The 26,209-nt window shown below is 40.8% G+C and overlaps 1 protein-coding gene across 3 annotated transcripts in view; it reads right to left on the reverse strand.

The window, feature by feature from the left end:
- The window catches only part of NEO1 (neogenin 1), a 184,930-nt gene that overhangs the window by 40,582 nt on the left and 118,139 nt on the right, over window positions 1–26,209 (reverse strand). For 2 of the 3 annotated variants that reach the window (XM_084293685.1, XM_084293687.1), the window contains exons 8-10: window positions 8,164–8,383; window positions 1,395–1,549; window positions 726–874 (exon numbers count right to left, since the gene is read on the reverse strand). In XM_084293685.1, coding sequence (XP_084149811.1) covers window positions 726–874; window positions 1,395–1,549; window positions 8,164–8,383 — 524 coding nt within the window. The remainder of the gene's footprint in view (window positions 1–725; window positions 875–1,394; window positions 1,550–8,163; window positions 8,384–26,209) is intronic. The other variant, XM_084293686.1, reaches the window with a different exon arrangement.

The raw sequence follows: 26,209 nt of genomic DNA on the forward strand, positions 1-26,209 counted from the left end.
AAACAGGAAGGACACCCCTTGCACTCTGTAGCACATGCAAGTCAAACCCCCCAGTCATATGCAGCCAGGACTTGTAAAGATGCTATCAGTCAGCTTGCAAGAGGAAGTTCTGCCTATTCAATTTAAGTCACAACATGGACGCAGGTTCTACAAATGAAAAGGGATCTAGAAAATTTGTCTATTAGTAAAACTATTATGATATTTTTAACAGTGGGACACAAAAGTAGAAGAGGTAAGTTTATCTGAGGAATACTCATTCCTATTAAAAAAAATCTGACATCAAAATATTTTAAATGCTAACTAACGAACAAAAATATTCTTCCCTTAGGATTTTTTTTAAAGCTGGAATTGTAGTTACAAACCATCATGTGGGAAATTAAATGACTGGGTTTAATTCTCCCAAAGCCGTGATTATTTTTCAGGTGACAACCCGTACTTGCATAGAACATGCTGGATTCTTCCAGCAGAATCCTAAGCAAATTTAATTAGACACTCACCAATATCAAAATATCTATCACCGGATCAACGGACTCAAGAATTAAACCATTTTCTAAAAAAACAGGTTTTAATTTTAAATATTTCTGTCTTTTAGGCTAAAGGCTTCTGTCTGTCAGAAAAATGAATTCTTGGTAAGACGCTTCTAGAAATTTAAGGTAAAAACATAATAAAAGAAAGAACACTGTTACTGGCATTGTACATCACACAGGAAGAGCCATGCTCTGTACCTGCTCACTGTCCTGTCCCTTCTCCATGTAATACAGCTTGTAGTTCTGGATTTCTCCATTGCCAGACAACGGCGTTTCCCACGTGACAGTAACGGAGGTGGGTGAGTTGGCGTATGCTCGGATATTGGGTGCTGGACCAGGAAGCTGAACTGCAATGTAAGCATGAAACTCCGCTCGTCACCAAGCCTAACCAATACATTTTCAGGAGCTAAATATTTTGGCATCAACTTCACAAGTAATGAACTCGCATTCGAAGATGGATATTTTTCTGCATTTAAGCATTTCACATGGATTCACTGGTAGGGGGTAAAGGTGGCACCAAATTTCTGAAGGAGCTTCTCCTCCTTGCATCAGACTCCCAGTGTGTCCTGAGCAACTCTAACAAATCTCATCCTTTACATTTTCGTAGTTTTCCTTTATTCTCTGTCAGTTTATGATAATTGAAAAGTATTCTTTTATAACAAAGTTTAGAAAATTCAACAAGAAATGCTTTATCAGTTCTTCTTAAGAGTGAGAATAAAGCACACCAACGTGGTAGCGTGGAAAATTATTTTGAAACTCAGGTCTGCAAGTGCAACTTTTAAGAGTATCACCTCATTCTGGGAAAGGCCACGAACGGAAAAAAATGGCGATCACAAAGTCAAGAGGCTCAAAGTATTTATAGCTTACCCTCAGGCTGAGTGGCCACCTTCAGCGGTGCTGAGCTCTCTCCAGGGCCATGCTTGTTTTGAGCCACAACTCTGAAGACATAAACTGTTTCTGGCATCAGGTTCTGGATCATCACTTGTGTCTCTCCAGGACGACTCGTATTTTCAACACGTTCCCTTTGGGAAACAAAAAGTTTGGGCACGGAAACAATCACTGATTAGCAAGAGGGTTTTTGAGGGGTAGGTAAAGAAATGATTGCTATTTGGAACAAATCTAACATGCATCCCATTTGAATGTATCTAGTGTATTAATGATGTGGTTATTTATACCACCCTGACTACACAAAAACAGTAATCTGCCAAAATGGCTGGTGACAAAGCTTCTAATTTTGTAGCTTGTCTTTGAAAAAATACACACTAAACTAAAAGAATAAATTATACTCAACATCAAAAAATTCTAAGTAGCTTCATTGTTTTTCTCCCAACAGCATGCCATAATTCATTGTGACAGTTTATCCTACTACTCAGAAGCCACAAGAAAAAACATTTAAAAACTGTACACAGACTCTAGTGAGATTTAAAGACATTTCTGTTAATATGGTGGGGATGCTTTCTGTGTATTTTTCAAGGAGGCTGCTTTAATATTTTCTTCCATCTCCAAACTTTACTTAGTTCCTCCCTAATATTTAGATTTTTTAAAAACATCCAAAGGCTCTGACTCACACAGGCTGCAGCAGACAGCTGTGGCAGTTGCGGTATTACCACACAAGTAGTGGAGTCAACAGAAGGCAACGTCTGCCCGTGGCTCCGCTGCTGGAGACCATCCTTCGGCAGCGGTGCGCGCTTCTATCGCGGGCTGCCAGTGGGACACGTGAGGCAGGCTGCTCTCAGGTGCTCCAGCAACATGCAGGAGACAGCTCTGGGCCTCCTGCTTTGCCTGCCAGAGCCCTAAGGAACTGCCTGCTGAGTGGTAATGGGCATTTCTCTTCGATTTGGGAAAAAGGCAGGCATTTTGCAAGCTGAAAGCTAGAAGCCAGCTGGGAGAGCCCACCTGGTGTGCAAACCCAAAGATTACTGCCCTGCATCTAGTGAATTTCAATTACAGCCCTCAAGCACCCTGTGTGAAAGCCTGGTCTGGCAGCGATCATAGTTCAGGAAACGCAATCACTTCTTATCAAGCTCAGGACTGAGGTGAAGACCACGAGATTAATTATCAACTAACTACAACCTTTATTTCCAACACATTATTGTTGTCACCTGAACCTTCACACAGCTATGTTTGGGCAAGGACATCTACAGCCAGTCCTGGCTTGAAAAGAAGCTATCTACTCCCTGAAACAGAAATAACAGCACCGTTACAAAAGAAGCAGCAAAAAACTTCCCCACTGAGGAAATAAACACAAGGAAAATGTGAATGGTTTGAATACGATCCTTCCCCTTTTGTCTGGGAGACTTTGTTTAGCTCTACAGCAGAGGGCAGACGATTCTCATCCCAACGATTAGCTGCTATTAAATCATTTTTAATGCAGAAGCCTGGGCAAAATTATTCCACAGTCTCCTCTTTCCTACCTCCCAGCCATTATGATTTAATTTATACCATGGAAATCTGATGCCAAAATTCCCCTTTTTAATTTATTTCTTTTTAAATCAACTACTAAGGTTGATTTAGCATAACTAGGTTTAAAACATTTTCGAATCCCTGTTCATTTCTGCACTATTATACTGTATCTATACAGAGGAAAACAATATGCTAAATGTAACTGAAAAGCTGTTTAAACACATTTTCTAGAATATTCTCTTTCATGACAGTTGAGCTAAAATGGCATTGCATACGCAGCCTAATTTATTTCAGATTTTTTTTTTTAATTTTCATCTTTGAATGAGCAGCATCATTATATATGAATTTAAGAACTCTGCAAAGGATTCCTCTTCTTTTAATGTTTATAAAGTAATTTTTGCAAGAAAGAAGCTGGCAGAGAAGCGAGAGAGACACTGAAGCAATATAATTCCTGTTGCTGAATGAAAGAGGGGGGCAGGAAAAAAGATAAATATTTTCTCTCGCTAACTTTTCCAGTTATAGCTAAAGCAAAATGTTTGCTTGAAAATGCATTTTCAAATGGATAGCTTCCTTTAAAATGTATCTTAGCTATAATGAAGGTATCTGAAAACCCAGAATAAGTGCCAACTGATTCACAGCTGTGGAATAGCATTCATCTCCCATTGACATGCAAAATATATTGCACTTTCTGCCTCAAGTTTAAATGCGCTCACTGATTTTGTCTAGAAAAAAGTCAGCAATCCAAGGTTACTATTTAAAATCACCAAAAAAATTAAATTATTTTCAATGGAAACACAACATCTATCAAAAAATAAATAGATGAGCCAAAGCAATGCAATTTTCAGTAATAAGTAGGAATTGTGCCTTCCCTCACAACAGTATATTAAAAATATGTTGAGATTAATCTAATTAAGTGCTACATGAATCTCTCCTTTATGCCCTTTCTTAGGGAGCCTTGAGCACCTTTTATGAGCTCTGATGCGTTTAGGTTGGCATAATAGGTAGCAAAACAGATGGTCTATATGAATAACTATATTACCCAACAGAACATTATGACTATTCTAACTCATTCCAGTTTAATCCCCAATTAAAGAGCTTTGCAAACTGGTATTAAGGCTTAAAATAGCTGTCACATAGAGGGGGGGAAAAAGACTGCAGCTCAAAATCAGAAGCGAGAGTTCATCTGGAAAAGTAAAGTTTGAAGTCACACTTCCAAAAACAAAACCTTTGGGGAATTATTAAAAAGTGACCAGCATCTATGCCAGCCACATCAGCTGTGAAGCCAGGTAGTGAGCTCAGACGGACATTTTGACAGTGCCATTATGCACAACTAAACTCCATTTTGTGTTTGTAGCACACTACATTGCACCACAGGTTCAATATTATTTGAATCTATGCATTGGAGCAAGGTGTTGGCCTTCTCACAATTTTCTGTCCATATCTTGAAAATGTGAAGTTCTCCTGCCTAGCCGCTCACCTGAAGTTTCACAGAAATAAACCTCCCTTTGTCATCCGTCCTATACATCTGAATTCTCATACGCTTTCCAGGGGCCCTGTCTTGAATTTGGAATGCTAATGTAACCATATAATCTATGAGGAAGACAGGAATTTGTATCTGACCAGATTACTTGAGTTCTTCTGGAGGTATGGCAACAAAGCCACGATGTCCTCTTCGTTCCTACACAGTCCCCTCAATAAATGCTCCTCTCCTGCAGCTCCTTGCAGTTTCTGTTACAGAGCAGCCTCCAGGTCCTGTATTCTCACACACTCCTCCTTGACAGACACTAAAGTCCACCAAACCGAGCTTTAACCATTTCAGAAGCAAGGACCATTTTAGAAGACTGCCCTTTTTGCCGTAGTTCCTCATTTTCTGCTGCTAACAACCTTCTGTAGCACCCAAATTCGGCGTGCAAGCACACTCTGAGTTGAAAAGGGGAAAGGAATTCAGTGCTGCAGAATGGCTGCAAGGCAGGTGATTACGTTCCATCCATGAATATACTGAGGTCCTCTAAATCAGTCCAAGGTGCAAGTAAAGTAACACCTCATCGTGTTTCTGTGTGTATCTCACTGCACTGGAAGACTGTAAACTAAAAGGAATGTAAGGCAGCCGTGGCCAAGGCGAAGCCTCTCCCGGGGCCACTACCCCATGAACCGCACACCTCGTGTGCTGCAGAGATACGTAGGGCTGCTACTGTTCGCCATATCAAGTTGACTCTGCAAACCTTTAGTGATGAATTAGAGATGTCAGAATATCGCGCTGAGCTGTTCCACATCGGATGGACTTTCACAATCTCTTAAAAGCCCAATTTAAAAGGCAAATAAATCAAATGACCCAGAGTTTGATCGCTGCTCAAACCCAAGCAAGGAAGAGGCAACACGTAGTTTACTGTAAGGATCCAGTAATGCACGCAATGAAAAAGGTACACGTAGGCACAAATCTAAGAGTTTTAGGAGATGGTACATATGCACTTAAAGCCGCAGCAAAGATGTACGATCATGTATAATTCAAGCACCACAAGGCAGGCATTTAAGCAGTGTTTTATAATGCTGAGAGAGAAAGGAGGGTTGTGCATCCAAATCTGACTTCAAAATTTTCTGGTTTCTGACTGCTTCGTCATGTGGGACACTCACACCTATTTTTTTAGTCAATAACTAAGCAAAGTCACAAAAAAGCAAACAACTAGGCAAAACATACTATGTAACATCAAAAAAGGAAGAACATTTGATGAACAATTGCTTGCCTTTTTAAAAATTACTATACTACTTACCGTGCCTTTAAATTTCAAGCAAAAAATCCTACCCACTTTTAAAAGTTTAATCTCTACACAGTTGTTTTCTGTTGGTTTTGTGCCTCTTCCTTAAAGCCATATAAAACATTTAAATCCAGTCATAAATCAAACACCTCCACCCATGCACACACCAAAAGAACCCTAGCTAGCTAATGCTGGAAATTGGGATTTTTTAGACTCTTGAGTGCCAAGTTCAGATAATTTATTGACTGCACAGAATTCAGCTCAGGACTGGGAGTGGATGCTACCATCCTAATTATGGAGGGTTTTTCTCATTCTTTCATCCCAGGTGCCTGCAAATACAGCAGCAGACAGAAGCAGAGAGGCAAAGATCTCTGCACACCCCCAGTCCATTTTCTGTACCTCTCAAGGTGAACCTCTAGTGGGTTTGTCATCTCAGTTTTGTCCCTCAAAAATTAACTGGGTTCAGGGTGGAAGGGGTTTTAGTATCACTTCAAATACATTCAACATTTGAATTAATTTGAGCCATAATTTTAAACATCCTCTCAAATTCTCCAAGGAGTTTTTTCTGACCTCCCAGGTAGAAGGAAACACTCAGTTCAAGTTTAGCTGTTGTCCTATCATAAACAATGTATTACACTCAATTATTTGCTTAATTCAGCTTAACAGCTCCAAAATTCATGCCCTAATGAATTGACACTGGCAAGCTGTCAGCACCATCAGGGTGGATCTAACTTGACAGAGATGAAGCAAACAGTATCCGTACTTGCTTTCAGTGTGAAGGTGGAACCTACTGACACAAAGGCTGTCCAAGTAGGATGCATTTTTCTTGAGTGTGGTTCATTGTTGTTTTTTAATTCTATTGTTCTCATTCTCTAAATGCAGGTTTCAGGTCAGGATTTCACACTACTTTCACACTAACCTGTGAAATGCGTGATACCAACCGTACTTATGAGCATAGCAAAAGACTTCCTAAAACGGAGGAGCAGCAAAGGCCAGAAACTCGTGACCACCTGCCAGTGAAAGGCTTCCAGAGCCTGCCTTGAACCCTGATCCAGAAGAACACGTAAGCAAACAAAGATTTCATTGCAGCCAATGAAACCACCTGCTTACATGTAAGCACCAGCTCAAGTATTGTGCTGTGCAAACTTTCTGTGGGCTACACCACTCAAACCCCGGAAGGTTGCTTTTTGCAGGGTAGTTTCTGCAGGGTCTCCTGTAATTTCTTAAATTACTCCTCACAGATTAGGAGATGCCTCTCTCCTTTTGCTCTGCACAATGATTCTGACCCAACAGGGTCATTTTCTAGATTGCTGGAGTCCTGCATGTAGTGGAAGGGAATGCATTTTGCTTTCTCCAAAAGCAAGACCCAGTATAAGGAGAGGAATGAACCACCTCCAGCAAATTACTTTCTGAAAAACCCAGGGGGGAGATCAGTTACAAGCAGCAATATGAAGGAGGAAAGGCAGACAGCAAGGATAGCTCACAGGACACCACCATTTTTGCTGTCTTATTTAAAAATATCTCCAAAAAGAATTAATATTACCAAAATTAGGAAGTAGTAGAAAAAACCCATTTGTGAGGCACAGAAAATTTTACTAATTGCCCTAATTAGTCGTCTTCCATGAACCTAGACTCTTGTCTATCTTCAGAACTAAGAAAAAAGTGGAAATTCTCCAAGTACTAGCGCATTTGAGATTTTTTCCAGATGACTTTCCTAACTTTGCACCTCACTCTCTAGACAGTAAGTAGATAATTTTCTTTTGAGTAATAAATCTGATAATCAATCTAATTTGTAATTAATTAAGCACAGCTCAAAACGCCTGTTAGCTTTAACTTCTTCAATCTTATCACAACAATTGGAAACTAATTCTGAGCAGCAGATCCCATCAGTAAGAGAAATGTGTAGATTGAATTAAACCACCGGGACAGCATGTAAAAAATTCATGAATGCTTCACATTCACAAAAATTCTATTTGCAGGGATTCCTAGATAGGAATCAACATTTAACTGACACGATGGGAATCAACATTTAACTGACACCTACCGTGTGCCTCTCTAGAATCAGGCTATAGTTACAGGGTTTTAAAGCTTGAGCTGACTGCCCCCTCTCAACAGCACATGTAATACCTGGAGAGTGTCTACGTGCCTGCAGTGGGTGGCATTTACAGCCGTCAGCGTTCCCGAAGAGGTGTTACAGCCTCTGTGTTTAGCAGTCTGCTACAAGCAGGTAGCAACTGTTTGCAGTCAATCAAAAATAGGCACAAGCATTACCCCTAGCAGCATGTCTATGAGGCAATGATGCAGACAAAAATGCCTATCCCCTAATCAGGGTGCAGGAGGGAAGGGAACACAGCCCCTCAGACTACAGCTTGTAAGATTTTGAGCTCTGAAGACTTAAATTTGATAGCACTTCTAAGCAATGCTAGTGTGAAGAAGTGTCATGAAAGAGCACAACCCGCTTTACACGCTGAGATCTTTACCTGTTTATACCTTCCTTGGTGTAGAATATTGAGTAGGTGAGGTTGTCTCCCTGAGGGTCTGACACAGGTGTCCGCCACGTCAGCCTGATGAAGCGAGTGGAGACGAGGGTGGCCACAACATCCCGAGGGGCTGAAGGCAGTGGTCCCGTTGTAGCTGGTGCTAGATGGTCATTAGTGGCACTGGTCAGTGAAGTGGGAGGTAATGTTGGGATGGCAACATCTTGTCATGTGCAAACATTGGGGAATATGAAGGGCAAACATCACCACGGTTTTAAAAAAGAAAACAGAAAAAAAAAACAACAAAAGAAATAAACAAAACCACGATGGGAAACAAAACAAAATGAACACACACAAAAAAGGCCATTAAACTGAAGGCTGACATGCAGGCAAAGGTAACTACTGGAAACTAATGGGAAATATTAAAGGACACGTCACTGTAGAACAAGCAGACCAAATCTCCACTGTAATGGAAGTGGCAAGGGAAAGGGAAAGGTGAAAACTGAGGATAAAATATGCCCTCATAAGAGGGCATACCAGCAGCAAACAGTATTTTCATGTCTTTGTAAACCAAATGTAATACCAAGCATTTACAAATAAAAAACCTGCCTGTAGTGTTTATTCAAAAATACATCCAAACCCAATTTTCTATTTTATTTCATTAACATGCACAATTAATTCATACCATTCTTAATCATAAATAAATGACAGATGGAATATCCCAAATTTGTTGAAGGACTGCAAGCAATTGAAGGCTGGGGTGAGCTCACATACGACCTGCTTTCTGAACTGGCTGGGTCCTACTACTGCCAACGTGGTGACAGCCTTGGTACGGCAGGGCAAGTAGAGATTTGCCCCTAACTTTCCCTAAGATCCCCGTTTTCTTTCCATCAGTGTTCTTCCTCCCTCTCACAATATACTACACCACTTTACAAAGATACTAGCAGGCACAAGCAACTCGTTTTGTGTTACACGGAGGCTTTGCGAACTTTCTGCAGTCGGTCATGCACGTCTCCCTGTGTTACTGCTTTAAAGCTAGGCTAAATCTCCAGGATTATTGCATTAAAAGGTTGACAAGTTAAGAGCAGAAGTTGTAACGTACAAATAGCTGTTCTCCAAATCCTATTAAAGCAATCCATCCAGTAAATCTAACAGTAATATTGTGAGCAGCTGGACCCCAATTACCACAGGGTATTACAGGAAGCACAATTGGTTACAAAACCCGTAAGTTCAGGATACCCTGAATTTTTCTGGATTCTTAATTATTTACCAAGCTTAAGCCATCTGACTGCATTTTCCACACTGGAGTCTATGCTGCCAAACATGTTTATTAACTTGGTAATCACAGAAACTAAGTAAAATGGCTCAGGTTTCCCCAGGAAAGGAGCTCTGGATGAGTACAGCTTTGGTGAGAGCTGCAGCATCTCCACATAAAAACTACCAGGATGCAGGGGCTCATGTCATGAGAGACAAAGGAGACACCTGCATGTGAAAAAAGGACTAAACCAGCAAATGTTTCCTAAGCAGCCAAACCCAGGGAGTACTACCAGGCAGATGCACCGAGAACATCTCAGCTCCTGAAGAAGCCTACCATCAATCACAACCTTATTTTAAACTCTAAAGAAAACCACTGCCAACAAAAGCATCACCTCACATGTAGGTCTTCAATTTACAGAACTCATTTTTTCATTTTTCAAGCCACCGCTGATGATGGTGGAAGGAGAAAACATCTACTTTTATCAGACATGCGCAACGTGGTAAAAGCATGTGGGCACAACTATGAAAAAATTTGGTGTTTCTTATGAAGCACGTCTCTATGCAATGCCACAAGGACCTTCCTGAAACTCACATTCCTGCTTTGTCTCCTCTCTCAGAGGCTGCCCATCCTCTCATCTGGGAAGTTTCACTCCCCCAGATACTGCCATAAACACCATCATCAAGCTAATTACATTTCAATTATGTGTTTCTTCTTGCTTTGGTACTCAAATCAAAACTTCTCACTTCAGTAGCTATATTTTAGAGGACTCTGCAAGACTCCCAGAGCCAGCAAAATACATGTTTGGCTACTGGAAATACAGCTCACAGACAGACAACTACTCAAGAATATCTTCTTAATTATCCTTTCCACACTGCAATGGCCACAGATCACAATTAAGCATTCTCCAACACCCTCCTCCCATCAATGGGCAATGCCATTCACATCACATTCATTGCAAAATCTAAACTATTTTTAGGTCCCCATAATTACATTTCTTACAGGAGCACACCAGGTTTTATCTCCCAAGAATAACCATGTTATCACCGACTATGCGGTGCAGGATATTTAATTACACAGCTTCACCCCTTGTACATGGTACAGTATGATATACCAAGGGGCAAAAGCCATATCTCATGGGCCCAAAAGGTTCTAGCTGAAGTTACCAGTGCTTACAGTTACCACAACAACCTTCCTTCAGCCTACATCACCTCCATTTCCCAGAGCAGAGCTGTATGAAGGGAGATGTGGACAATTTTTTGACCCCATTGCTGGACGGCCCAGCAGAAGAGATGCTCTCCCAGATTCGCTATTAAAAAGATGGAAGATTTAGAGCAGAACAGAACAGTTGCACTTGGAAGTGACCTACAGAGACCACTGAGTCCAACAGTCAAAGGTCTGGTGGTCACTGGTGACTCAGATGGTGAGATTTAAGGTCCCAGCGACACTCAGGAAGGCACCTGGCATAACCAAGAAAATGGACTACAGGAGAAGAAAGCTGTGCATGTTCCTGGGACAAGTGCAATCCCATGGGCAGCCAGGACAGCTGGTTGATCTTCAGGAACGGACAGCACGAGAACAGTCTGTTTGTAAGTGCAAGGTACAAGCAGGCATGGTGAGAAGCCAGCATGGCTCAGCATGGAGCTCCTGGCCAAGCTGAAGCTCAGAGAGTGTGAAGGAAGCAGAAATGGAGATCAAAACAGCTAACCAGAAAAATACAGAGACACTATCCAGGTTTTCAGAGGTGGAATTAGGAAAGCCAAATCCATCCTGGATGGCTGGGCAGTGGGGTGTTTACATTTGAGTCCATGTTAATGGACTGGAGGCTTGACCACTGCACCTTTCTTTATTCCTTCCTCACAGCTTTTGCCACTGAGGATCAAGGTGCAGTGCCCTGCAAAACACCTCCATGGTGCCCATAGTTTTCTGCATCTTTCCCTAAGTGCCTGCTTCACTGGCATCCATTTCATTTCAAGTTTTCAATTTCTGTTCATTTTACAGTTCAACTGCCTATCTTCCTCTTTCAGAAACCTTTAATTTCCTATCCCTTTATTAACTAATTACATTAGTAATATTATTTAAAACCATGCAACAGTTTGAGGGAGGCTGTTATAAAAACAAACTCGTGCAGTACAGCTGCATCAGCCAAATGCCTTCTGAAGTAGCATCCTCTCAACCAGTCTGGTGAACACTTTGATTGACTGCTTCACACATTTATTAAAACTATTTAACATATGAAATGCCTCCATTTCTTAAAAAGAAAATTAAGACATTTCAAAAATATCCAACACTTCAGTGAAGAAGTTTCTTATATCCACCATTTCAGCTTGCTTTAACTCTAGAAAGACTGCAGGAAATTAACCTCTACTGTATGACCATACAAAACGCTGAAGAGCTGTTATCAGACTTCCACTCTTCAGTCCAGCAGCTCTTTTAGAGCTGGGATACCTGTACACACTTGAAATGTGTGAAGACACATACCTTCCATTACCTTCTATTAATACTTTGGTTTCCTCTGTTTGTCTTGGTAATATTGTCAGGTGATCTACTTCATTTTACATGCTCTTGATGCAAGGAATGCACCTTACCTACCTCTGAATATCCCTGCCTTTGGTTCAAACATAATACAAATATTTTAAGAATAATTAAACTGAAGTAAAAGGCTGAAATTTCTCTACAAAAAAATGTTCCTGATTTTTTTTTTCTTAAATTCATCTGGTTAATCTAAAACACCTCCCACGTACTCACGTATTTGTCTCCCTATGTAATGAAAAAGATCCATCTTTTATTTAAGTGATCTGCACACAGTGCATGAAGAACCTGCAGGCATCAAGATGAAGAGCCTGGGAGAGCTGCCAAGATTTCCCAGATTAACAGAAACTCAGTTTTCTCCTTGTGTAAAACTCAAAACTAGAAATATTCCTTCTGACAGCGTTATAGGTATATCGGTCAAACACAACAAAGGACTAGTAGCATCAGAAAAATAAACCATGAACCAAATAAAAGCACAAAGGGCTTGTAAATCGTACGAGTAAGGTAAGCAATGAATAGGCAAGAAAATTCACCCATTGAAAGCTGCAATTAAATACCAGCTTGGCAGCAATTTGGTACTGCTGATAGCCGTGGAATGTATTTAGAAGACTAGGTTATTTCTTCTCCTTTCTCCCCCATTCTTCCTCAAAATGCCTTGAGTGCCATTACAAACCGATTTGTACACAGCCGTGTGAGCAGAATGCTCAGCAGTGCAGAGCTGTGTTAATGAGTAATTACACTAAAATTAGTTTTAATGCCAGTAAGGGAGCAGCTTTATTACTTCAAGCTTTTAAGCATGGTGTAACAAGTAACATGCAAAACGAGTCTTTTCTTTCCAATATATACTTCACCACTTTTCAAAAAGCTACTCTGCTCTGGGATAGTCTTTACAGAGATATGCCGACACAGTTTCACATTAATCTCATTTTAAAAGAAAGTAAAATATGCATATTCAGCAAGTGACATACTAAAAACATGGGAAAATAATGTTGCACGCCAGACGTATATATAAAATAGATTTATCTTTTCAACCACTGCTGATAAAGCAGTTTTTCTGACGTGTGTTTTTCTAAGGGACCAAGACAAGATCTTTGCTCGATTTGGCATCACACAAAAGCTGTAGAGTCAAGATATAGCACATTGTCTTCAACAGCATTTCAAAGAAATCATTCAGCAAAAGAGCTGACACAAAATGAACCGCTCTCCCTAAACACTGGCTCCAGTGGAGCTGGGGGATGAAGGGGGCAGACCGAGGTTAAATAACTCAGTGTTGCTAAGAGGATGCATTAAAACTGTCCCAATACAATTTCAAATCGGGATCAATAGAGAAGGAAAATGGGAATCTGTCTGCATCTAGCCAAGTTAAAAGCTAACTAAAAAAAAAAAAAAAAGTTAAAAACACAGCAAAATATTTCAAATGGTCCCTTTTCTCCTTTGCGCAATGTATTTTCTAATGCTTATGCAGTAACCTGGGCAACAAAACAATGTCTAAATTCCTGAACAAACACAAATAGCGTTCAACTACTGAAACAACAACCATCACAGTACATCCAGAAATCCACCAATGTTAAGAGGTAGGCAGAGAAATTAGACTTTTTAGGATTTTTAGGCTTAGGAGGAATTAGGGCTTTCCTAACTGGCCACCAGAACCATTTGTTACCCGCAGTACTCATGGGCTAGAAGGGAAGCCATTACGTAGCTCTGCACTTATGTGATGCCCTGGGCTGGGGCACCCTGGGCGCCACACAAAGACTTCAGCTGCAGCACAAATCCCAGGGTCCACCTAAGAGAAGACTCCTCACCACTCTCTTGGCAGATTTTCTGGCAAACCAGGAGGTTCCCAGCTAGTTTTGGTGTGACAAATGCAGAGTGAGCACGCTGCGGACACACACCTGGACTGCTAACTGCTCAAGCCCCTCCTGTCGAGCTACTGTGGCAGGAATTCTTCTCCAAAGGCTTCTTCTGACTGGACATCACCTACTGCAAGTTTATTGCAGTGTTTTGTGGAGTGCACAAATACCCAGCAAGTATTAAAGACAGAAACGAACAACTAACCACTAGTGACTTCTTTAGTCTGAATCCTCACCCTCACAGGCCAAATCACAAGGTTTTAATTTTTCCAACATGATGCTGGTAAAGCCTCAGAGGTGTCTGTGGTGTCTGCCAGCCTGACGCACGCTGTGGTAGTGGCTTTTCATCGTGTAGGAGAAATGGCCCACGCTGCGATGAGCGTAATTCACTGCAGCCAGATAACAAACAATTCAAACACGGCTGTGATGCTATTCGGTCCTAACTGTTTCAGGATATTGATGGGATCTTTTAAAAACAACTCTGTCAAACATACCACGCCTGAAAACCAGTAATTGAAATGCTTTATCTGTTAGCTAATCAGCAGAAATATTTTCCATGTTGTCCAGCCCCTCCGGTTTAGATTTCCCTTTTCCTCCTCTTTTCCTCCGGTGGCATATTCACAGCTTCCTCCTGCTGTGGGCAATAACATCCCAATTACACCAGACAAACTACACGAAGTGCAATAGGAATGTTATCTGCTTTCAGCTTTGCCGCTGCATGACCTGGGACGAGTCCAACATCTCGTGCCCCAGCTACCTGGTGCTAACGACACGTCACTCCCACAGCCTACCTCATGAAGGTACTAGTGACATTTGTGAAGCCAAGATGCAGAAACACTTTAAAACCTACTGTGTGGCCATACTTAGACTGGTGGCCATATTCAAGTGCTGGCAAAGTCGCAGCACCAGGTATTTCTGAAGTGTAGTTGAGGTGTGTCTATGTCAGAAGGCAGCTGGAGGGGGAGCAGCACCCACAGGCTCAGCTGCTGGCCCTCTGCATTAGCTCTTGTGCACAACAGCAACTGCAGAGCGCTCCCAGTCCGGTCTCTTCCCAAAGACAGCGAGATTGTGCCAGGTCCAAGCCTATGCCGAGGCACAACTTGAGGGGCGAGCAACAGGGATGTGAGGGCTGAGATCCTAAGGGCTCTCCTGGAGCAAATGGAAATGTCCCTGTGGCTGCATCCCCAGGGCACGGACAGTGAGGCGAGCGGAGAACATGACAGAGCCGGCCAACAGAAAGTGCTGCGGGGACAACTGTGCTGTTTGGGGCACCAGAGAGTGGTTCATGTAACAGCAGTGCAGAAGAAAAGAAAGGCCTCTTTATAAGGACTTCAGAGCGGATTTTATAACTTTTGAGTATAAATAAATCTTTGGCTGAGGCAACAGAGACTTACTACTGCAACTAAAAATAGCAAATTACTATTTTGCCAAAAAATCTGCTAGAACAACATGACCTAAGACACTCAGATCTCTGAATGCCTTGGAAATTCTGTTCGAAAAAAATACCTGAGAAGCACCAACACATTCAAATTTTGATTTGGTGCACTCAGATTAAGCTGTTTACTAAATAACAACATTTTTCACAAAAATTATTAGTTAACTGATTCCAGAAAGGTAATCAAGAATTTCATATGTTTTTACTACTTTAACCGAGTGTGATGTTTTCCAAAATTTCAGCTTTAGTACATGGTATCATTTCTATTGCCTAGCAGCAGAAGGATTTAGCTTTGATCAGCATTAAGAGGTTGTGATACTTCAAAGAGTTGTATTCACATAAAAAAAAAAGAGACTTTTTTAAAAACACTTTTCATCAAAGTATTCAAAAAATGTAACAGGGACTCATTGCAATGTAGCAAGTATGAAGTAATAACATGAGAAAAGTCCAGGCGGTGAATCTATCCTTTACAATTTTGCTGTCATCTTTTTTCCCTGGGTTTTTACCCATTTATCAAATTGCTGTCCCTCTTCATATGCCTAATTCATAAATCTGCGACAGAAGGGACATCATCTAGTTATTCCGAACAGTCCCCTGCATCATACTGTAGCCAAAGAAAAACATATTAACTGGCACAAATAAGTTCATATAGGACAAACGGCTGAAGTTGGTACTTTGTCTCAATAGATCAGTTATAATAACTGAATTACTTCCTTCCCTTGGAAAAACTAATTAAAAGAAATAGATTAGACTGCTATTCCTCTGAAATGCTCTTTCATGAAAACTGAAACAGGGAAGAAGCAGACATGGAATGGAGTGTGTATTAAAATAATTTCTGCTGGATATGATAACACATGTTCAGGATCTCCTGGGCTCCATAAGGGCATCACCAGCACCTCCATTTAACTGGTGTGAGACACAGACCTGTGTCTGCTCTATGTGACCATAGAAAGTTGGCAGAATTCAATCATTCACAGAAAATTCAAACTTACACCAACAGTTGTATACAAAATTGTGCTTCATGAGGTAATCTGAACAGCAGAACCTTTTGTGTGAATTTGCTATATAAGGACATTTGTCAAAAAAAGAAAACCCATTAGAACATTTCAGGCAACACCTACAAGAAAGCCCAACAGTGGCCAGCTGGACCTAAAGCCCACTAACCTTGAAATTACTTCTAAAACTAAAATTGCACAAGCCATCCGGAAAGGAAAAGCGCAACTGACCCTATAAAGAGTGCCTCATGCATGTACAACTATGCGAAGCGGTGTATAAGGGACAACAGGCTCAAAAAATGAAACAGAGTTTGTATGTTTTCTGTTGTGGTGGTTTATACATTCTTTGCTATGATTAACCGAAAATCTATTACTATCACTCACCATTGCATATATAAGGCATTTGGCAACATAAAGGATGGGAAAATAACAGCATCTTGGATGCAGTATTTTTCCAGTAATGATTTTTTTCACAGCACCTTCACGTAGCACAAGCATCTGCGTGTCTTCCTTTCATCTCTCTGCCTGGCCAAGGAAGGATCCAGTTTGCGAGCAACTCTCTATGCTGGACACTTCTACCACTTCCATACTGGTCTCATTAAAGACAATGCTTTAAACTTCTGTACCATTTTAACTACTACAGAAAACTTTCTTTAAAAGTACCCATTATTTTCATAAAACAAAATGGAAATACCTAGTCATTTCTCTATTCTGACATCTTCTGCCTAACACAGACATATTTTTTTCCTGTAATTGCTTTAGATTAATTTACATTACCACTGGGAATGAGAACTGTTATTTACTCTTCACTCAACACATACTATTTGCAAAAAGATCACCAAAAGGACATACAAGCAAATTCCTATCTAATACCAAGTGATTATGAATTTTTAAGTGTTCATTTAGTCCTATAATCTAATGTAAAACGGACACTGAATAAACTGTGGTTATATAAACAAACTGACAAACACACTTTCCAACAACGAGCCCATTTTTCAAAGGAAGTCATAAAAGCGATTATGATAAAGGACACTCCTCCCTTTCTCATTTCATTACCAAGTGCCCTGGTGTAGAGGAAACAATCTGATTTTTTCCCGTCTCGCAGGACAGCCCTTCCTGCTGCAGCGCGTGCAGCAGCAGGGCCGCAGCGGAAGGCAGGAACCCCGCTGTTCACATCAGAGAGCAGTGGGTCAGGGGAGGATGTGAAGAAAAAAAGCCCTGCCTGTCTCTGGATCATGGGACCCGCACTGTAAAAAAAAAAAAAAAAAAAAAAAAAAAAGGAAAAAAGCCAAACATATCTCAAACTGTCCCCAAGGGGTTCAAAATTAAATACCTTTTAACACATTTTGTTATTGGAAAAAAATTCAACCCATAATTACGTACTGCAAAATGATGGGCTTACGTATTCATCACTGAACTTTTAAGATTCAGCATTTGAAATGTCTAGTGTTTTTGTTTTTAGCAACTACTCCCTGAAAATGGAGTCAAAACCCTCAACAAAACACAGATATAGGGCCCAAAACAGCACAAACAAAAGTAAACGCGTTAAAAAAATAAAAAAAAACGGTATAGGTTGTCTTTTTAATGTAAATACTCATAAACTGAACTCCTATGCAGAATAAAAACCTGTTTATAACAGTGGGGTCTGCAACAACATACCATACTTTGACTACAATATCTCATAACAGAAAAGCAATTATTTTGTTTCAAGAGCAAATGTGCTACACCCGAGCAAAGCTCTTTATGGAAGAGCAACTAATAAAACCATAATATATAGATTTTGGAAAGTGGTGGTTTTTACAGTATGTGGAGCCATTTGCATGTTTCAGGAGTTAGGCAAAACTGCTCCCGTGGTCTAAAGTAACTTGTTTTCTCACCTTGAGGGGACAACTTCACCATGCCTTCATTTCCAGCCTCACCTTTTGTGTTTTTTCACAGTTTCTCAGTTTTCACTTACTGTTTGCACACCGAGCATAACAGGGCCACAGTTGCTGTCAATGCTGTAAACACTACAAATGATTAACCACAGCAGTTTCGACAAGGCAATTTTAGGACTCAATAACTGCTCTGATGAGAGAGCAGTACCAGTATACTGGTATCACTATCAAACCATGCTACATGACTATTTAAGGATGCTTTTTCACTGGAAGAGCAGTGGTTAATTGCCCCCATTCTCTCTTTTCTTGGTAGCAGCCTAAACTGAAATAAATAAATTAATCCATCTGAGAGCAGCAGTTGCTGATCCACCAGGTGGAATTCCTGATACCACCCCACTTCTTGCAGGTAACTTGGATAATCCCTGATTTTAAAGCAAAGTATTTACATGACCACAGAGTTCCTCCAAGTTACCTCTGGATATAATGTCCATCTTCCCATTCAGGATGTAATTGGGTACTTCTCTCCTGTGTGTCTGATGTGCGTTGACCCAGAAGCGGCTAACAGTACACATAGGATTTACCTGAATATTAGCTTATATGGTATTCTCTGACACTTGGAAATGAAATATAATTTCCTTCAGTCATGGATCTGTTGACACTTCAAGCAGCGCTGCAGGAACACTTCTGCAAGCTGAAGTTTCAGCAGATGAGACTGAACAAGCTGCTCATATGTCAAAATTTACTCTTCATCAAACATCTATGTATTTAAATATCTACTTCTTATATGTATATAGTACACTCTCTTTCTTTCATTTAGGTGAATGCACATGATTTTTTAAAGGGAGAGAAGATACCAAAAACACCTTTCCACTTTTAAGCCATAGCTATATTTATAGCAATACTACTGTATGTGGTATTCGATGTTTATATTCATTTAAATTGGGTTTCTCTGTTAAAGACTGTATGTATCTGCTGCTTGCTTACCCTTTGCAGGCCATATCTGCCACACTGTTTTTACAGCAACTGGGTGAGCTACCAGAATGTTTGGGAATTTGGGATACTGACACCTATTGCTGAGACACGGCACCTATTAGCTCTGTGACTTACAACTGAGAAAAGCAAACCCAGGTATGAACTTTTTCTTTCTCATTATTTTCCTTTAGCACCTTCAGTACCAATGTGTCAACAGGAAACCATGCAGAATCCATTTATCTTTTATAAAGACCGTGCCTCCACAATTATCAGGTTCCTTTTTTTTGTGGGGGAGAGGAGGTAAAGGAGAGGGAAAACAATAATTGTAAGAAAACACTACATAGAATACTTCTAACACAGCAAGAACACTGACAATCAGCAGAGTTTCAATACTGAAATTAGGCAAACTTGAATGCATATTATTATTAGGAAAGTCAGATTGAGTTGTTAGGTATGTGCTTAATTTCCATGTGGTATAAAACCTACAAGCCTTTTTAGGCTATCTTGTCAACACTGCTGGGAAAATACGTGACATCAGAAGTAAGAGTCTTCTAGATTCAGTTACTCGGCCGTATGAGTCCTATTACATATGCAACCAAACTGTAAACCAATCCTTTCTGTTTTTTCTCCAAATGGCATTCATCTGTCTCTGATATTACTGTATAATTTAGCAGCTCTGAAATATAAGCAACCAATTAAGACCATATCCACGCGTTTGTTCACCCCCTCTGGTGCGAAACTGACAAAATCTGATATTTTCCTTTACAACACGAGACTAGGATCAATTACAAATTAAGGCTACTTCTGTCAATCTTCACAACCCTTTTTGTGAATTATAAAGGCAGAGGAAATGCTAAAGCTAATCCTTCCTATTATCCTCTTCACCTTAACAGGGAACCAACAAAACCCCCCTAAAAGCAAAAATCCCTCACGATGTAATGACTGCTTTCTTCTGCAGTCGATGTTTTTCACCCCAGGTGTTTCTGTTTTCACCTTGTAACTCCGACCACGCAGCAGCAGAGAAACAACCAGCCACTGCTCCACGCCTGGAGCTGCTCACAGTGAGCATACTGGCGGTGCTCCAGCATCAGAGCCACTTCCCCTCCTTCCCACTTCTCTTTACAACATGACCTATAATTTCTTCAAACACAGGTACCTTTGAAAACCAAAATCAAGCAGCTGACGCACAGCCCAGGTGTTTCAGAGTATAACTGTGTGAGCAGCAACCGGCGGAACCCATATTTGTGCTGAGCAGTCTTAAATTTAAAAGTTACGGTGCACAACATCTGATATGCACATCTTCACAAGGCTTCAAATTTCTTTGCCAAGTCAACTGTAAATACAGTCATAAAACAAGAAATGAAAACTAATAAGCACAATCAAAGCCTCCTATAAATTCTGTTATGCCTTCCTGCATTCACCGCGCACTGACAAACATTAATCTATTACTAATTTTATCTAAATTAGAGCAATTTATTTAAAGCACATGCCAACTTTAAACATGAATAGTTCATTGAATGCAGAATATGAGAGCTGTTTAGGTCCCTATTTCAGTAACTTAAAATGTGATAAGTTTGAGATCTACAGCAGTGTAGGTTAATCAGTTGGACTTCTTGATACCCCCATGTCGTCAGTGAGCTTGCTGAAGAGGGAATTAATAATGGCCAGTTCTGAAACAGGGGTGGAATCAAGAAAGGAACCTGACTGAATTACAACAGCTTGCTGGCAATGCTGAACACATGTGCAGCCATGAGAAACAATAATGCTGATTTCATGGAGGAAGACTAGCTGAGTAACATAAATTAAAATCAAAATTAAAATGAAAAAAAGTCTTCCAGAGTTGAAGAGGAGAACATACTGCTATGTTTACAGAAAATTAGCAAGGAAGTGTACACAACTAGTAGCAAAATATTCCCAGAGTTTGGCTTTGGTTTTATAAAACACTGTCTGAAGTCAGTTTGAGCTTTCAGATGCTGTTTATGTTCCTGAAACACAACTTTCAAAATGAGACTTACAAGCTGTTCATCTATCATTCAGATGAAGCCATTTTGATATTTTCAGACAGGGACTGAGACAGCAAGTTTGGAAAAGCTTCCACCTACTTCTAACACAAGCACTGTCATGATTTTTAAAGATTTCCTTACCCAATCAGCACTGAGGCCAGATTTGGTGCATTCATGGAGTTTTTTCAGAGAACTGCAGTATCTACAGTACCCTACGTTTGTTGTTTTTTTTTTTTTTTCTCATTTAAAAAATTAGTATTTATGTAAGGACATAATTTTATAAACTTAAATATGTGCGCACACAGAACAACAGCGTTTACAGGCATGTGCAGAGGTGTATGAGGAAGCAACTTGGATTTTATAACACAGTAACAGCCCCTGAACAGCCCAATTATCTTAAAAGGCATACACCATACCATATAGAAGGTATTTAGCTCAAATACCACAGTTCCGTAATGTTCTGCATTGTTTCCTAACTTTGAAAAACAATTTTTGACATAAACTGTGACAAATCCTGTATGAATATATGGAATAGGATATTGACATTAAGCAGCCGTGAATCTGCTGAGCAAAAAAATCCACAGCTACATGTTGAGATATGACAGACAAAAGTGGGATTTCTCCAAGGGAGAGGAAATTCCCCTGCTAGCCCTGTCTCTAAGGATACCCATCTTAGTGGGTTTTCTTTTTTTTTTTTTTTGCATCATCTCCCCATAGGAGACCAGAGCGGGTCTCTCAAATCCCACTGGGTTCTGGTGCTAGCAGAGGTGGGCGCACATGGCACCAAGCAGCTGCTGGGGCTCATTACCATCATCTGCTCCCCTGAGATCCAGGATCCATTTCTTTCGAGTACTGCTCCTCTTTACAGAAAATTTGAATGCTTGGCCACAAGGGTTTGCAGCCTTACTATTCAGTTGCAATCCACAAATCATTTCTTCTCTGGTGGACACTGTAAGACATCTGAAAGCCACTTGCATAACCACAGGGACCTCTTCTGGTTTTCCTTTCATTAAGACATGTAAAATTGTACCAGACAGAAAGAATGCAAAGACACTTCTATATGAGCAAAAATGTTGAACAGTTTTCAGGAAAAATACCCAACAGAGTCCTTCTCTTTGATTCAGCTGGCTTTCTTCATCTTGCTTTGACATTTCATCCACAACACCCTGCACAGTTTTCAAGTACTTCTACAGTCTCGGACAACCCTGTAACTACATGAATTGAGAAAATATTTACACTATCACCTTGAAAACAATATTAAATGTTCTTGATTCAGTGTGTGGCTGCATAAAAAATACTTAAAAAAAATAAAAATTACCTCTGTGAGATGTGAAAGAGCCTGAGAGATTACACTTGTTATCTGTGCAATCATCCAAAAGAGGTCCTGGACATGCAAGCTGCCTGCTTCAGAGTTTGAACCAGACAAAGGCCAGCAGTTGATTTTACTTTACTTCTCACATATGGAAAATCCCCAAAAGTGCAACCAAGTTTTTCAAATCAGAGCACAAGCCTGTTAATGCCAACTTCCATATTTCTTTCAGCAGAAGCCAAAATTTGTCAAAGATAAATCGTATTTGCCTCCTACAACAGAATAACGGAACCTACAGATACGGAAAACGTGGAGTATTTCATATATCTTGATTTACATAAGGCTTTTGACATTGCCTCCCAGGACATCTTCAAAAGCAAGCAAATATGTTCCAGATGAAGCTACTACAAAAGTGGATTCATAACTGGCTGGAAAAAAATCACATTCAGAATAGTTCTCAATGCTTCGATGTCAGAACGAAAGGTGATTTTCAACCAGGATGTAAAGGAGGGCATGTTGACTTCCATAAGATTTTGTGTGTGTGTCTGTGTATACACACACATTTTACCAACCCAGACAATGGCACAGAGAAAACTCTTAATATTTATAGGAATGCAAAGTCAGGAGGGCTGCAAGCACACTGAAGGACACGTTTAGAATTTCAAAGCATGTTGTCAAAGTGGAGAAACAGCCTGAAAACAGCAAAGGTTCACCCCGAACAAGTTCAGCAAAAAATTCAAGTCTCCATAGGCAAAACTGCACAAGGGAAGAGACAGTGGAGGCTTTTTTCTTCAGGTTTTTAATAATCAAGTTATGCAGACATTTATCAGGAATGTCACAGGTTGAATTGTCTCTACCAGGTCTGCATGACAACCTCAACTCCGTTTTTCACTGCTATTTTCCATGATAACATGTAGAGAACTCATTTGAGAAGTCTGCCCCAAAATTTCAGGCTTTTTTTCCCCATCAGTATTCAACAGTCAAATGCACAGGGAGCAGTGGTGTCCCTTGCAATGAATTCCACATGGGCGTGCTTTCAACCACTGCAATGGTCAACAGTAATAAAAATTGATTCCCATAGTGGTAAATCTGATGCAATTAAATTAAATTTTTCTCTCCCAAGATCAGAACATTCGCCATGAGAAGCACTAACAAACTTATTTCTCTATGCTTCTTGCTGTGTTAACAAGTGCACGGAAATTCTGTCTTTCAGGAAAAAACACCACCACAGCCTCGAGCAATGCAGTGACAGCTCTTTATTTCAAGCAGTAAAGCACTCTGATGTATTGTTTCCTGGTTTGGGGAACATCTATGGAAGAGACTCTGTGCTGGTTAGTCTGCTACTTTACCTGTTTTTTTCTGTACCTGAAACACTTCTTGAAAACTAGAAGAATCTTAACAAATGACTTTCTGAATTGTGATATTTATATGGCATGGTTGAATAGACAGCGGGCTCCACCCACGGAAAGGATCCTCTTTCACAGAGAAGTTACATCCAAGGTTTGCCTAATGGGAAGTCTGAAATCCTGCTAGAGCTAGAAACTCTTCTTGACTGGCATCAGGCTGAGAGGCTGTGAGCACGGAACCTGGTGGTAGCTCACTCCCATAGAAATCTTAAGTCTGTATCAGCCTGAGGAAACCTCAATCAAAAAACACCACTGCAGTATCGAAACACCGTATTTTGGCACCATTCCAGCTGAAACATGCTGACTCCAGAAAATGCTGACAGCGGATCTGATGTTCTCCACCTTGGTGTAGGAGGGGAAGCCCTGGCCCCACCAGAAGTCCTATAACCTCACTCTACTGCTACCAGACTTGAGAGAGCTGACTGCCAAACTCCGGCAGAGAAGCACCAGCATACAATGAAATTATTCATGCAGCAGTGGTCCCACACAGCATCCAATTACACAAAGAGAGCACAAATTTCAGGTCAATAAATGACGTCTTTAAAACTCTCTCAGAATTAGGATTCACATAAGGAAATTCAGTGGAGGAATTAAAATCACACAGTGCAGCCCAAGTGGTGTTATGCTTTAATCAAATTTGGGTTGCAATGTCAAACTGTGCCTCCAATACAAGACATTTAAATTTCTCGTAAGGAGATCAGTAGAAAAACACATACTACAGAACGGTGGTAATTTGACTATAAACAAAGAGCTAAACGGGATTCATTCACACCTCTCGGACTGACACTTTCTGAATTAGAATACTGCCAGTTGGGAGGGATCTCAGCAGTTCATCCATGAATATGCACAGACCAGAGCCACTTCTGAGCAGGCTGCTCAGGCCACATAGAGGAGTGCCCTTTACTTCCAGGAACAGAGACATCACAGCCTCCCTGGGCAACCTCCTCCCACTGCAACCACCTGCTCTGTGAAACTGTTTTTTCTTACCTGATTGGAAATCCCCTTTCCACAGCATTTTCCTGTTGCCTGCCATCCTTTCAATGCTGGCTCTGTTTTCTTGGGGATGACCTCTGAGCTTCCTGCCAGCCTGTCGGGTCCCTCTCTTCCCCTACTCCTGCTGCTCCTCCCAGGCTGTTGCAGATGCAACACCCCACCAGCACTACTCACCCAGCCAGACACAGACAGCCTGTATTAAGAAATCATCTTCAGCACACCCCAGAATCCTCCTTTACTGCCAGCCCCACCACCCGGTTGCCATGCTAGCACGCACCAGATGGTTAAAGACAACCACACACATACCAGGGCCTGCAATCACAAGGCTTTCTACAGTTGCATAAAGCAGCCTTGAACTGCCTCTTCCCATTCATTTAGCAGAGGTCTTTAGCAGAGATGCACAAAAACATCATCCTTCCATCCTCTGATCCTTATGCATAAGCTCTTGCTGGTTCATTGTCCTCTCCAAGGAAAAGCTGTAAGCACCACAGTCGGTCTCTGCATGCATGCACGGCCTGATCCTCTACCTTGCTTCCTCCCTGCCCCTCCGAAGGAGCCTGCACCCATCCCTTGGAGCTATCCCAACGCACCTGTGTAAGCCCAGTGCTCTGCAGCCACACACAGACTCCTAACTCCTCCTCCTTGTTTCCCATGCTGGTACTATGAATTTACACGTGCTTTCTTGGACTAGTTTTCAAGAACATTTAACATTTAAAGCAATGGACAGATACAACACAAAAACCGTGACACAGCTTGCTACTGGATACCAGCTCAATTCATTCACTCCTCTGCAACTCAAGGATGGCAAACACTAATTTCTGTAGTACAGAAGCACAGAATTTGCTCAGTGTACTACGCTTTCTTTGGAATTTTGAAGGTGATGTGCTGCATCTCAACTCATGTTTTGAAATTGTTCTCTAAATAACATGGCATATTTGTTTACAGTCGATGATTTTTCTTTATACAGCATTCAATAATCACTCCTTTTTTTGGTGCCTGAGTACTTGTCAAATGCCTATCACAGAGGGGTGACAGGGAACCATCTGCCTTCCTCCCCCAAAGGCACCTCCTTTTACTCATTGCCACCTGTTCTTTTTTCAGTCCCCAAATGGCAATTTTGAGCAATGCCAGAATCACTGGAAAAGGCCAGGTTACAGGTCCTGGCTGAATTTCTCAGTCTTGTCACTAGCATTTAACCTCCACAAAGAAAACCCAAATGTATCCATTACTGAGGTTTTCACAGAAAAAAAGTTGACACAAAACAATGCTGTAAAAATGACGACAAGAAATAGCTTTGTTATGATTAAGCGAGCATATCTGATTTGTGCATTGGAAAACTGAGGTCAGATGCTGACCTATCAGGATATAATCGTAAGTTAAAAAAAATAAATGGCTTTTTTGAAAAAGGACGAATGAGTGATT

This window comes from Netta rufina (assembly GCF_964035555.1).
Source record: "Netta rufina genome assembly, chromosome: 11".
Taxonomy (NCBI): domain Eukaryota; kingdom Metazoa; phylum Chordata; class Aves; order Anseriformes; family Anatidae; genus Netta; species Netta rufina.